At 34.8% G+C, this 11,411-nt stretch overlaps 3 protein-coding genes across 6 annotated transcripts; 1 reads left to right on the forward strand and 2 right to left on the reverse strand.

Annotated features, from left to right (window-relative positions):
- Nucleotides 1-837: 837 nt before the first annotated feature.
- LOC101217344 (transcription factor MYBS1) lies at nt 838-2,523 on the forward strand. The gene is made up of 2 exons (XM_004138185.3): nt 838-1,565; nt 1,743-2,523. The coding sequence occupies exons 1-2, from the start codon at nt 1,120-1,122 to the stop codon at nt 2,218-2,220; spliced, it is 924 nt and encodes a 307-aa protein (XP_004138233.1). The 5' UTR covers nt 838-1,119; the 3' UTR covers nt 2,221-2,523.
- A 1,424-nt stretch (nt 2,524-3,947) lies between these two features.
- Nucleotides 3,948-5,737, reverse strand: LOC101217575. Of its 3 annotated transcripts, none has more exons than XR_004214013.1 (3): nt 5,530-5,706; nt 4,434-5,410; nt 3,948-4,193 (listed from the first exon to the last, which is right to left on the reverse strand). XR_004214013.1 is itself a non-coding variant. In XM_004138186.3 (2 exons), the coding sequence occupies exons 1-2, from the start codon at nt 5,635-5,637 to the stop codon at nt 5,327-5,329; spliced, it is 192 nt and encodes a 63-aa protein (XP_004138234.1). In that variant the 5' UTR covers nt 5,638-5,737; the 3' UTR covers nt 5,011-5,326. The 3 variants fall into 3 exon arrangements, 1 of the variants encoding a protein (XP_004138234.1); XR_004214012.1 differs by having other exon boundaries at nt 3,948-4,266; XM_004138186.3 differs by lacking the exon at nt 3,948-4,193 and having other exon boundaries at nt 5,011-5,410; nt 5,530-5,737.
- Nucleotides 5,738-6,795: 1,058 nt separating this feature from the next.
- On the reverse strand, nt 6,796-10,982 carry LOC101217812 (carbon catabolite repressor protein 4 homolog 3). Of its 2 annotated transcripts, none has more exons than XR_004219428.1 (13): nt 10,694-10,982; nt 9,916-10,079; nt 9,767-9,832; nt 9,449-9,501; nt 9,283-9,364; nt 8,866-8,952; nt 8,421-8,513; nt 8,291-8,323; nt 8,075-8,187; nt 7,813-7,924; nt 7,553-7,661; nt 7,366-7,450; nt 6,796-7,160 (listed from the first exon to the last, which is right to left on the reverse strand). XR_004219428.1 is itself a non-coding variant. In XM_004138187.3 (13 exons), the coding sequence occupies exons 1-13, from the start codon at nt 10,935-10,937 to the stop codon at nt 7,098-7,100; spliced, it is 1,281 nt and encodes a 426-aa protein (XP_004138235.1). In that variant the 5' UTR covers nt 10,938-10,979; the 3' UTR covers nt 6,796-7,097. The 2 variants fall into 2 exon arrangements, 1 of the variants encoding a protein (XP_004138235.1); XM_004138187.3 differs by having other exon boundaries at nt 7,553-7,638; nt 10,694-10,979.
- Between the last annotated feature and the right edge of the window lie 429 nt (nt 10,983-11,411).

Below are 11,411 nucleotides of genomic sequence, written 5' to 3' on the forward strand. Positions count from 1 at the left end.
TTGACAAAATTGTATATAAATAAAAGGTAATTGCAAAATTCACTATTGTTGCAATTAGCTTTTTTTCTCCTACTATCAACAAATGAAGGTTGAGGAACAAAAGACCATGTCAATTATAGTTTACCTAAGCTTACTTTCACACACACTAAACTTACTTTCAACCTCTTAAACTTACACCATGGTTTAAAAATGAACTCTTCGGATACAAATCTGTGTGCGTAAGATTCCAAAAGTTAAATATAAATTAAAAAAGGAAGAAGAAGTAGGCCTATCACTCCTCTCTCTTTCTGTCAAAATCAAAGAGGTGGACGTGATCCTTGAATATTTTGTGTGGTGAAGTTTGGGGTCAAAAACTTGAAGTGGAGAATAGACCACGTCTAGCCATAGACAAAACATTTCAGCTTCAACCTTCCTCCTGACTGACCTGTAAATTTACAAAACGGTGGCTGACAAAACCATCTGATTAGAGACAGAAAACAGGAAAAACCTTATTCATCAGCATTATTCATGTTAATCAGAAACACATATGCCTTACAAAGCAAATGGAATAACAAAAAATCCACTTTCCAAGAGATTGACTTTCAGTTTCAGCACTTTCTCATTTGAAATTGCTTGTTCATGTATATTGTGACGAGGCAATTGAAACCTTAACCTTCACCCCTTTCCCAGGCCTCTTCCATTGATTATGACATCAGTACTTTAGTTACTACATGGGTTATTCAAGAGAGAGCTTCTTGAGTTACACAAGTTTTACTGTTAAATATGTGTTTTTCTTTTAAGATTCTCACTACCAACTCTATGATTGGTGATGTCTGGCCAAAAAGTCTCTCTTTTCCTCTCTCTCTAATGTTTCTGCTAGTATGATTGTTGATGGGGGTATGAAGATGACAAACAACATGTCACTTCAACTCCCAAAAAGTGGTCCTCTCTTAATTGATAGTTTCACCACTCACCTCTTTCCCTTGCCCTACACCACATTCTACTCTTCTCTCTCCTTTTTATCTTTTGCCCCAAACCAGACTCTTGCCCCCCCAGAAAATTAGAACAATTCAGTAATGATTTAATTCATTATTCCCCAAACATTTCCACTCTGGTTTTGAATAACATCACTGGGCAACTATGTCAACTGGATCAGCTGTTTGGACCAAAGAAGAAGATAAAGCATTTGAAAATGCTATAGCCACGCATTGGGGTGAAGAATTGGAAGGGAGTAAGGGGTCAGAAGAGATGTGGGAAAAGATTGCTTCCATGGTTCCAAGCAAGAACATGGAAGACTTGAAGCAGCACTATCAAATGCTGGTGGACGATGTTGGTGCTATTGAGGCAGGCCAAATTCCTATTCCTAACTATGCTTCTTCTGTTGGAGAAGAAACTGCTTCCACTAAGGAGAAGGATCATCATCTTCATCCTCATGGATCTTCTGATAGTAATAAAAGACCAAATTCTGGTTTTGGAAGTGGGTTTTCTGGGCTCTCCCACGACTCATCTGCCCACGCCACAAAGGGTGGATCCAGGTCTGAGCAAGAAAGAAGGAAAGGAATCCCATGGACAGAGGAAGAACACAGGTTCGTATATTTTCAACAACTTCAAATACTGGGTCATTTCATAGCGAGCTATATAATTAATCAATCAATATAGATATTAAGAAAAGAAAAGACTTGTTTTTGTGTTCTATGTGATATGGACATAGATTCATTAGGCAGTGCAGAATGAGAGAGATTCTTAAGTATTGCTATTTTCAGGTTATTTCTACTGGGTCTCGATAAGTTTGGGAAAGGGGATTGGAGAAGCATTTCAAGAAACTTCGTTATATCCAGAACACCGACACAAGTGGCCAGTCATGCACAGAAGTACTTCATACGATTGAACTCAATGAACAGAGATAGAAGACGATCAAGTATTCATGACATAACGTCAGTTAATAATGGCGGTGGTGGCGATGTCATGTCCCATCAAGCTCCGATCACTGGCCACCAGACAAACGGCACGAACCAGAGTAATCCGCCGGCTTTGGGACCGCCAGGGAAGCACCGGCCTCAGCAGCATCTGCCCGGAATAGGCATGTACGGGGCACCTGTTGGGCAACCAGTGGCAGCTCCTCCGGGGCACATGGCATCAGCGGTTGGCACTCCAGTGATGCTTCCTCAAGGAATCCATCCCCATCCTCCATATGTTATGCCAGTTGCTTATCCAATGGCACCTCCACCAATGCACCAATGACAATTATTTTTTTTCTTTTTTCTTTTCCCCTTCCCAGACAGATTTTTGGATTCGTGGATCAAAATAAGAAGTTGAGGCATAACAAAGAAGAGCAAAGGGTAAAGTTTCACTTTTCAACTTTTCCATTCACCTGTGATTCTCCAATCATGTTGTGACGAGAATATACCAATATAGAGAGATCCGATAAGTCACCCTTTTTCAGCCTTTTAAGAACGACTTATGAACATGGAATCCAATTTTCAATTTCACCAATGTTTTTTGATAGTATAACTACCTGCAATAAAATACGAGCATTAGCCGAGAGTGCCAAGGATCCATTGATTGGAGAGGGGTTGTACTCAGTAAATTTTCAAATGGCTTGCCACAAGAAAATACAGGGGAATTGAATATTGACAAACTCAAGCTTCAAAATTGTAAGGACAAAGCCCAGTTGTCAAAGAAAATATCTCAAAACTAAGTACACAAACATAACCAAATGTTTCTCAAATATATTTGATATAACTCAGTCAATTTACTATTTAAGATATCGGTTTCCTGCACCTTCCAGACATTCGAGAGACTGCAGCATCAGATAATGTATCCCACACCTACAAAAACATAGAGGAAATGGTAGGAGAAGGAATCAAAATTTTAGTGTACGTGGAATCCTCCAAGACATTTTTGCTTTTTTGAGGAATTCATCAATAGAGTGCTTGGTGGGAGGCTTACAAACCCCTTTAGGAACCCACTAAACCGCTGATATCGTTTTCCCTTAAACGTGAGTTGGTAGGAAGGTTGAGTGACACACAGTTCACAACAGTGGCAGCTGAATGAGGGAACAGGAGAGGAGGGTGGCGGCCAGTTTCCAACGGTAAAAACAGTGTGTATTGATTCTACTCGTTGTTTAATATACATAAAACCAATAGTTTATCCATTAGTGTCATTGGTAAATTAGTTTTCAGCCCCTCTAAACTCAAGTTCAAGAATAAATTTTAAACCAATGAATGTTCAAACTGTCCTTGTTTTGTGCATGTCGCTTTTGAACAAAAATATCTTATAAGGAAAATCCGAAGTCAGTATTTTCATTTTATGCTCTTTAATAATCCTATATATCCTTTTTATTGGCCAATTTCAAATTTTCGTATTAATTATTCTCCTCTTGGGGTAATTATTTTAGATGATATGCCTCTTAGGATAGTTATTTTAAATGAAAATTCAGATCCTTCTCCTCTTTTCATTGTAAGCGAGCATTCGTCATTTTACACATTTATTTGTCTTTTAAATGAGGAAAAGGAATTGGCTCAAAAGAAGAAAAAAAACGAAAAGAATGAAGGTATAAATAATAACAATTATAGTTGAAAATGAGTTGTAAATGATGTCGTATGAATGTATGAATGTATAAATAATAACAATTATAGTTGAAAAGGAGTTGTAAATGATGTCGTTTATGTATATTAATTCTTACTCCTAGCTAGCTTTGACATGTCATTTTACTTTCAAAGTTCAAGAGTTATAATGAAATAATTTTAGATTAGTTTTCAATAGTATTTCCAGTCATTTAACACAATTTTCCTACCTCGATTTTGTTTGGAACACTTAAATCTTGTTTTTGATTACTGAACCAAAAGAGGAAATTTCAAACATACACTACATTAATCTAGAATTATTTACTCTATTCTTTTACAAAATCTAAATGCCTTTGCAACTCCAAACTTTTGGTCAACCACATTTAAAGCAACTGCAACATATTACTGTGAAGTTGAAACTCTACACTGATGCACCAAACCCACTTGAACATAGATCTGTTAGTGTATAGATCTCTGCTTCTCACACAAAAATTAAATAATACGTAGAAGAACAATCTTAATCATTGATTAAGATGATGGGGAACAAATAAGAACCATAGGAACACCATCTTTTCCTTGAGAAGAACTGAAGAATTTTATGAACCATCAACGGTCAAATCTGTTCCTTTATACATAGATAATCCTTTCCTGAAACAAGATAAAGGCCATCACATTCATGACCATGGCTTGTTGGGTCATCTACCTCGTTTTCTTTTTCCAGCTTTCATAGAGAAAAAATGAAAGAATTCAAAGGCATACCAAAAGAAAAAAACCAAGCCTACAAAAACTCATCTAAAGAAATGGTTTCCAGCTAAGTAAGATGCTAACTATAGAATAATTACAAAACATCTCCAAAACTGAAACCCAAAAAGAAACATGGAAGCTCACCGAGGACCAAAAGTTTACTTGAGTTTCTCTCCACCCCTCTAAACACTTGGTTGTTCCTCTTCTCCTACGTATCCTACAATAAAGTACACACCACAACAAACCATAAAAAGCAGTCTCTCTTTGAGAGATGGACGAAAAGGAAACTCTTCGATTGTCTTGCGAACATCCCTTTAGTGAGCTAACTCGAGATTGAGCTCGAAATAAATATTTCCACATGGGTTTCACAAACTAACAACACTAGAAAAGGTGATCCAGGTCTTCCTCGCATACACAAAAAGGCCGAGGTAGCAAGCATAGACTTCTTTCTCAAAAGCCTATCCATAGGTTCTATAAGCTAAAGCCTGTGATGAAATCTAACCACTAAGAGAAATTATTCAATAATACGCATGCTATCTAATAAGCACCAAATATAAATATAAAGCACTTCTCAGTTCTTCCTCTCCACATTAAACGGTGAAAAATTGTTAGCCATACTGCGTTGAATCCCCCACCGAATAAATTATCCTAATCATAGTGCTCTCATACAAGAATTGGAGTTCACATCTATATACAAAATAAAAAATCACATAAGCACAAAGACAGTTAACTTAAAGGGCTTTCCATTAACCAAAGGAATAAATCATAAACTAATCACATAACAAAACACACATGCTGTTAATCAGTGATAAATTGTAGAAAAGAGAAACAAAATTGCAACCCAATTCTTTTCTTTTCAGCCTACACTAATTTATTCCCAAATCCAGTTCTGTACTCCAGTGCCCTAATTGATATGGAATGATTGGAGTGTTCTTATGAGGTCAATTTCTAAAGCCAATGCAGAAAACCCTCGAACTTCAACTTTGGCTCTGTATAATCAGAACACCCAAATAGGAAAAGTGTACGATCCACTCACACTATAGCGAGTCTTCAAGTTCTTTCATTTGCTCTTTCTTTTTGAGTTCGTTCTCATATTGTTTTAACCTCTCTTTCATCTTCTCCTGCATCAGCCCCAAAAAGCAAATCAAAACGAAAAAAGAAAAGAAAAGAAACCCACAATCATACCATACATAACCTACAAGTTGATTAGAAATCTGAAATTGAAGAGAAGTGGGGTTACCTTATAGCCAACTTCAACGCGGTGCATTACATAGAAGCCAAGAACGCCGCCGACAACGGTGCCGGTGATGATCCGAATATAAGCCCATTTACGAGAACTGCCGACCATCTTCCCAAATTCAGAGCTCTAATTCCTTTTCAAATGGAACTGCTTCGCTGAAGAAACCTGGGGATGGGTATGGATATGGGTAATGGGCATGCTCCGCCAACCCGACTCCGCCTAGTTAATGGTTTATTTATTTATTTTGTTTTCTACGAGACACGTGTCAGAAAATCCAAACTTCTCAACTCTAAATGCTTAATGGCAACAAATTTATTTATACATTTTCAATCTTGCAATAAACCAAAATATTATATTGATCAAAATAAATTACTATTTTTAGTTTTATCATTTAAATTAAATTTCAAAATACATATCTAATTTAAATTTTAAAAAATTATAAAAAATAACAATTTTAATCAAATATTTATAATATATAGCAAAATTTTTAGATTCTATCAATAACAGAAGTCTATAAGTGACTATCATTAATAGAATTTAAAATTTTGTTATACCTTGTAAATATTTTAATTTATTATGCTATTTTTAAAAATGCTCTCTTTAAATATTTTCATTATTTTAAATAATTCTTCTTAAAAGAATATAAAAAAATCGAATGGCCCTAGCTAATTTTTTTTTTCCAAATTGTGTTTGTTTTTTCACCATTTTTCAATACTGATTTTAAAGATCTTAATTATTGTTTATCTCCGGTGTTCATTCGCCACTTCATGGGGTAATTGATTGCTTTGTTGTCGACAATGCTAAAAGTTATAGCTCCGAAAGGGTAAGTTGTATAACTTAATGTCTCAACCTTTTCCCAAATCTTTGAAGACGAAAATGGCAAGACTAAACATGCAAGTTTTAGTTCGGAAGAAGAAGAATCCAATGTTTAAAAATCAATTTTTTTTAGTACAAATTAGGCTTCAAAATTTAAATCAAGGACCTCTTAGTTCTCAACATATATCAATACCAATTGAGTAAAGCTTTTGTTTGCAAAATGTATCAACATTTAAACTTTATAGTAGACAATAAATGTTTTATCATTGTCTATCAAGTTTATCATTGATATACAATGACATTTTGATGGTGGTATTTTACTATATTTAAAAATAGTTTCACTAACTTTTTTCATTCAAGACCATTATCTTCTTGGAGAATCCCAAATTGTTTTCTCTTCAACTACCAACACACCATTTCATGAAGTAAATGTCGGGAGAAAAGTGTAGCTTAGCAATAATTAACCTATACTCATTTGAAAATAACAACACAACATAACCTAAGTTTGAATATTATGATGTATATCTGATTCACCTATAGTTTACAAAGAATACCTTTATACGTATTTCAAGTTCTCTATCTAAATACCAATAATAATAAAAAAAAAAAAAAAAACTTAGAGTCCAATTATAGTTTCATTCAAGCAGAGTTCATAATGTTTGAAGGTAGACCGCCAATTATTGTGCTTACTTAGATAGCTATTTTGCTGAAAGTCTGAAATCATTACTTGGATGTAGCTATTGGCCATTGCTTTATTCTGATGTTCTTGTAAAGGCAATTTCAGAAACCAAGGGTAAATGATCGCTGCCCACCTTCTGTAAAAGGAGGATCACATTTTGTTAGATTGCTATCAAGACTGGTGAAGAAAACGCAATGATTGACTTGTTCCATCACCATTTTGCTTTTAAAATGTGGTTTTCGAAATAGTTGGACTAAACTGCAAAAGATACTTTTCAGCATTGTAAAAACATAAAACATAAAGTGAATCGGCACAAAACAGGACTATAAACTTTCAACTACCTCGCATGGAAGGCCGCCTGTTTTCAGAAGAATATCAATTGGAACAGTATCAACAACCCTTATAGGAATAAGGCCATCAGAGTACCTATATTAAAGGCAATAAAGACTATCACATGAACAGCAGCACCAACATTACAAGTTAAAGCTACTACTATAATCTTTTCAACTACTAATCACAGCAGCTTACCAAATATAATCGACAGTTCCAAGAAACTTGGAGTGGTAGGAAGTAGCCAATGGTTCATCAGTGGATCCCCGTGTTGTAGGAGGACCCTGAATGGTGTATATATGATTTTCTTTTTTAATTAAAAAGGAGGTCATAATTTCAATATTTGTTGCAAGAGAAATGAATAAAACTATTAACTAATAACAAATAAAAAATTGTAACTAAAAGGGGTAGTGGGAGATACATAGAAACTAACTCTGGAGGTTACAAAAACTTCATACCTTTATTGTAGCATAGGAGCTGGTAAGCCTGAAGGGATTCCTCACCACTTTGCAGTCAGCACTGCCAGTAGCAACTTTCACCTCTTCTTCAGTCCACAGACCTTTTGTTTGACTAAAAAAGAAGTCAAACCATAGAAGTTAGCTAAATAGACTTTAGTGAAACTAAGAAATACTATAGGCTCGTCAGCTGCATACGAGAACATAATTAGAAAAGTGAGAACGAAGCCATATAAATCCAACATATTATCCTGAATATTATTACCTTCCCAAAAAGAAAAAAGGTGCGCACACTTCTGTTTTTACACCCAAAACTTTATCAGGATGACATCCCGATTGTCCAGACAATTCTCTTCGGTCATAGGACATGAAATTTAGCTGTGAATGACATGGTCAATCAAACTACTGGATCAAACACTAGATCATATTATTTCTAGACATAATACATTAATTTTGAGTAATCATGGACTAAGAAGTGTACCTCTGATGATGATAAGAAATTGTATATTGCGCTCTGCCAACAAGCAGTAAAGGGTTAGACCTTCGTGTTACAGATGAAAATTTGGGAAACTTAATGGTATCTAAATATAGATAAAATTTTGATATGAAACCTCAGGAGTACTATTGAAATCACCAGCAAGAACAAAAGGAAGATTTCTCCATTTCTTAGAAAGAATCTCTGCCCTTGACAACAGATAACGTAACTGCAATTTAGTTTTAAAACAAAGAAGAATAAGATAAAATTTCATTTTCTATCCATCATCAAAGAACGTCTAAAAACTTGATACGATTCAATATTGACATAACAAGCAAAACCGTCAAAGCAAGAGTCTTTTTCATAACTTCTATTAAAACGTGAGCTTCTCTGTTTTGTTGAGGTTTGTCCTTCATATTCCAAGTTCCTGTGATAGTTTTCGTTCCTTTTTTCTTTGGAAATAAAAGACTACATACAATTCGAAATCACAAAAAGAAAGTGTGGATACACTTGAACGAATATTGAATGAATATTCACATTTGAGTAATGTAAATATATTTGTTGCTTTGCTTGGGACTTACTTGACCTAATTTGACGTCCCCCCTGCTTGGGTTGTAAAGCACATGGATGTTACCAATTAGTAATCTTCTTGATTTAGCTTTGGACATCTGCCTGCATATAGAAATGTTATGTTTGGAAGTTGGTCTCAAATAAATTAAATCTCAGAATTTCAGGTGAATATCATAAGAAAATATGAATACAGGCTACTTCAACCGTTGAGGATCCCACATTGGAAATATGGGAGGTATTCATGAGCTACTCTTTTCTTGCCAATTGGTTTAAAGATGGAATCCATATAAACAATTAGAACTAAACTTTTATCAAACAATAACATTTATTGGCAAACCGATACTTGGAATGAGGATAACTTCAGAATTATCACCAATGACATCATTACAACAGCTCAAGCATATGACTGGATGATAATAAATGTCTACCTCTAGCACAGAAAGTTGAGCAACATTATCACGAAGATTGAACATCTTGAATTTGATGCTCTCTTCATCTATCAGTCGAAACCTTGCCAAGTGAAATAATAGATGTTAGATCATTTACTTAAGCATAACAAGGTGTTATACATTATCTAAAAAGCCATATCCTCACTTGTCAGCTTTCCAGAATATAGCACATCCATCAATAGCGTCTCCAGTGCGTCTCTGCCATTTCAAATTATTCTTTAGCATCATATTCAATAAGCTGCAAAAGTTTGGACCCACTAATTGTAAAAGAATAAATATCTAAACTGAACGCAACAATCAAGAACTCCTGAGTGAAGGTTTTTTCTCTCCCTATTTTGGCTGATGAAATCCAATGTTTAAATAAATATTTAATGTACAAGTTGAATTTGTAAGTCACAAGTTCACACATTACTTTCTCATTCTAGTGGATGGAACACATCAAATTTAGAAAATGAACACTCACCGTGTATGACCCAACGTAACCGGCTTTCTCCATGATTTCTGAAACATCAAAATACTTGTCCACTTCCTACAAGGAATTGACAAACAACTACACTTTTCACCTTTCATTACAATAATCAGTAAGAGCGAGCGAGAGAAGATCAAGCTCACCTGCAAGCAGATTATATCAGGGTTCCACATAAGAAGTTCCTCACATATAACTCTCTTACGATGGTTCCATTTCAGGTACGGTGAAGGAACATTGGGATATAAACCTCTGTGTTTCCATGTATTCCTTTCAGCCAATATGTTGTATGACACCACACTAAACTTTTCTGGAACATCAAATTTCATTGAACATTTGCAGGCAACATTTGAAATATAATCTCTTTTCATATAAATAGCATTCCATAACACATTTGATCAGGTGGCAATTCCATGAAAAACTATAGCCTATTTGTGGTTCTACCGTATTGAATTTACAGAATCTATATAATATAATTAACAAAGGATGACCCCTATCCTGCTTTCATGTTGCTGCATTTCAACCCAATCCAATCCCTCTAAACTTATTCTCCTTTATCCTTCTAGATCTTTTCATTTCTACTTCTTCACTAACTTTTCTTCTGATATTACTTTAATCACACATTAACAATGTTCAGACGTAGACGATAAAGAATAAAAAAAAACAAAAAAAAAAAACGTAAAAGGTAGAAAATTGACATAGACGTTAAAGTGGTTTGTGAGTTAGTTACGTCCAGGGACAGAGGAAAAGAACAGTTTATCGTTAGAGAAAAACATATCTACGTTTGTATTTTCAATGATTTTTGTGTTAATAGCAGCGATTAGCATAGCGATAATGCTGGTCGGTACTTCACTAACATTAACTTGCGATGGAAATACGAAACAGAATCCCGTTTAGAGAATTTGGAGAGTTGAAATGGTGTACCTTCAGAAGCGGAAGGTTGATCAGTCTCAATCCAGTGGCGCAGAATTTGAACACCTTCTTGGTTCAATTGTCTTCGGCCGGAGGGGTTGTACCATCGACGGGTGTAGTAAGAGCTAGTGGTTGATTTTGGTAATGACGATGTGGAAGAAGCATCGGCAGCATCGTTAGAGCAGCAAAAGAAGAATTTGGAGAAATGAGAGTGGTGGCGTAAAAACGGACCGCAGCTGAGGAAGGTAGTGGCCATGGTTGCGCGCCACAATCTCAACGACCCAATATTTGGATAGATAACTTTTTCTTATACTTCTTTGTAGCACTTATTTTTGCAATTACTTTGTGAAAATGACAATAATGTTCCAAATACTTCCTTTTTATTTCCATATATAATATATATGCACACACATTATTAATTGACAAATTTTGTTTTTTTTTTTTAATAAAAAATATTTTAATAGTAAGTGACGAGAAGAGATGTACAAATAAGTACATCTTTAAGTATTATTGAAATGACAATATTTAAATAAACACAAAATACACTCATCTTTATACGTCTTATTTAATCGAAAAAAATACAATATTATGTGAGCCTCAATATATTTGGAGTAAATCTCCAAATTCAATTAACTTTTTTACTAAAGTATTTTTAATAATTCTATAAACTAGTACATAATGGCTTAAACTTAATATACTGTTTACTTTATCTTAGAAATGGTCTTAAAGA

This window comes from Cucumis sativus, chromosome 1 (genome assembly GCF_000004075.3).
Source record: "Cucumis sativus cultivar 9930 chromosome 1, Cucumber_9930_V3, whole genome shotgun sequence".
Lineage (NCBI taxonomy): Eukaryota > Viridiplantae > Streptophyta > Magnoliopsida > Cucurbitales > Cucurbitaceae > Cucumis > Cucumis sativus.